Source organism: Acanthisitta chloris, unplaced genomic scaffold, assembly GCF_000695815.1.
Source record: "Acanthisitta chloris isolate BGI_N310 unplaced genomic scaffold, ASM69581v1 scaffold3216, whole genome shotgun sequence".
Lineage (NCBI taxonomy): Eukaryota > Metazoa > Chordata > Aves > Passeriformes > Acanthisittidae > Acanthisitta > Acanthisitta chloris.
In genome coordinates this window covers 18095-18298 of record NW_008679567.1, presented here as the reverse complement: position 1 = coordinate 18298, position 204 = coordinate 18095, and the positions used below count along the sequence as shown (strand labels likewise).

The window sequence follows — 204 nt, the reverse complement described above, 5'->3', positions numbered from 1 at the left end:
CACTGGGAACTACATATTTGTTCCTTATATGATAACTCCACATAACAAGGTGTACTGCTGTGATAGCAGTTTCATGAAGGGACTGACAGAGCTGATGCCTCCCGGTTTAGAGTCGCTTCTTGGGCCTATATGCTTACCTCTGGTGGATCGATTTATCCAGCTCTTGAAGGTGGCACAGGCCAGTTCAAGGTGAGTGGTCCTTTT

General features: G+C 46.6%; 1 protein-coding gene across 1 annotated transcript in view; it reads left to right on the top strand.

Moving 5' to 3' along the window:
* Positions 1-204, top strand: part of LOC103804716 (mitogen-activated protein kinase kinase kinase 5-like) — a gene marked incomplete at both ends in the record, with an annotated part of 28423 nt that overhangs the window by 11346 nt on the left and 16873 nt on the right. The window contains one exon of the mRNA XM_009077329.1: positions 50-189. Within this exon, the coding sequence (XP_009075577.1) occupies positions 50-189 (140 nt within the window). The remainder of the gene's footprint in view (positions 1-49; positions 190-204) is intronic.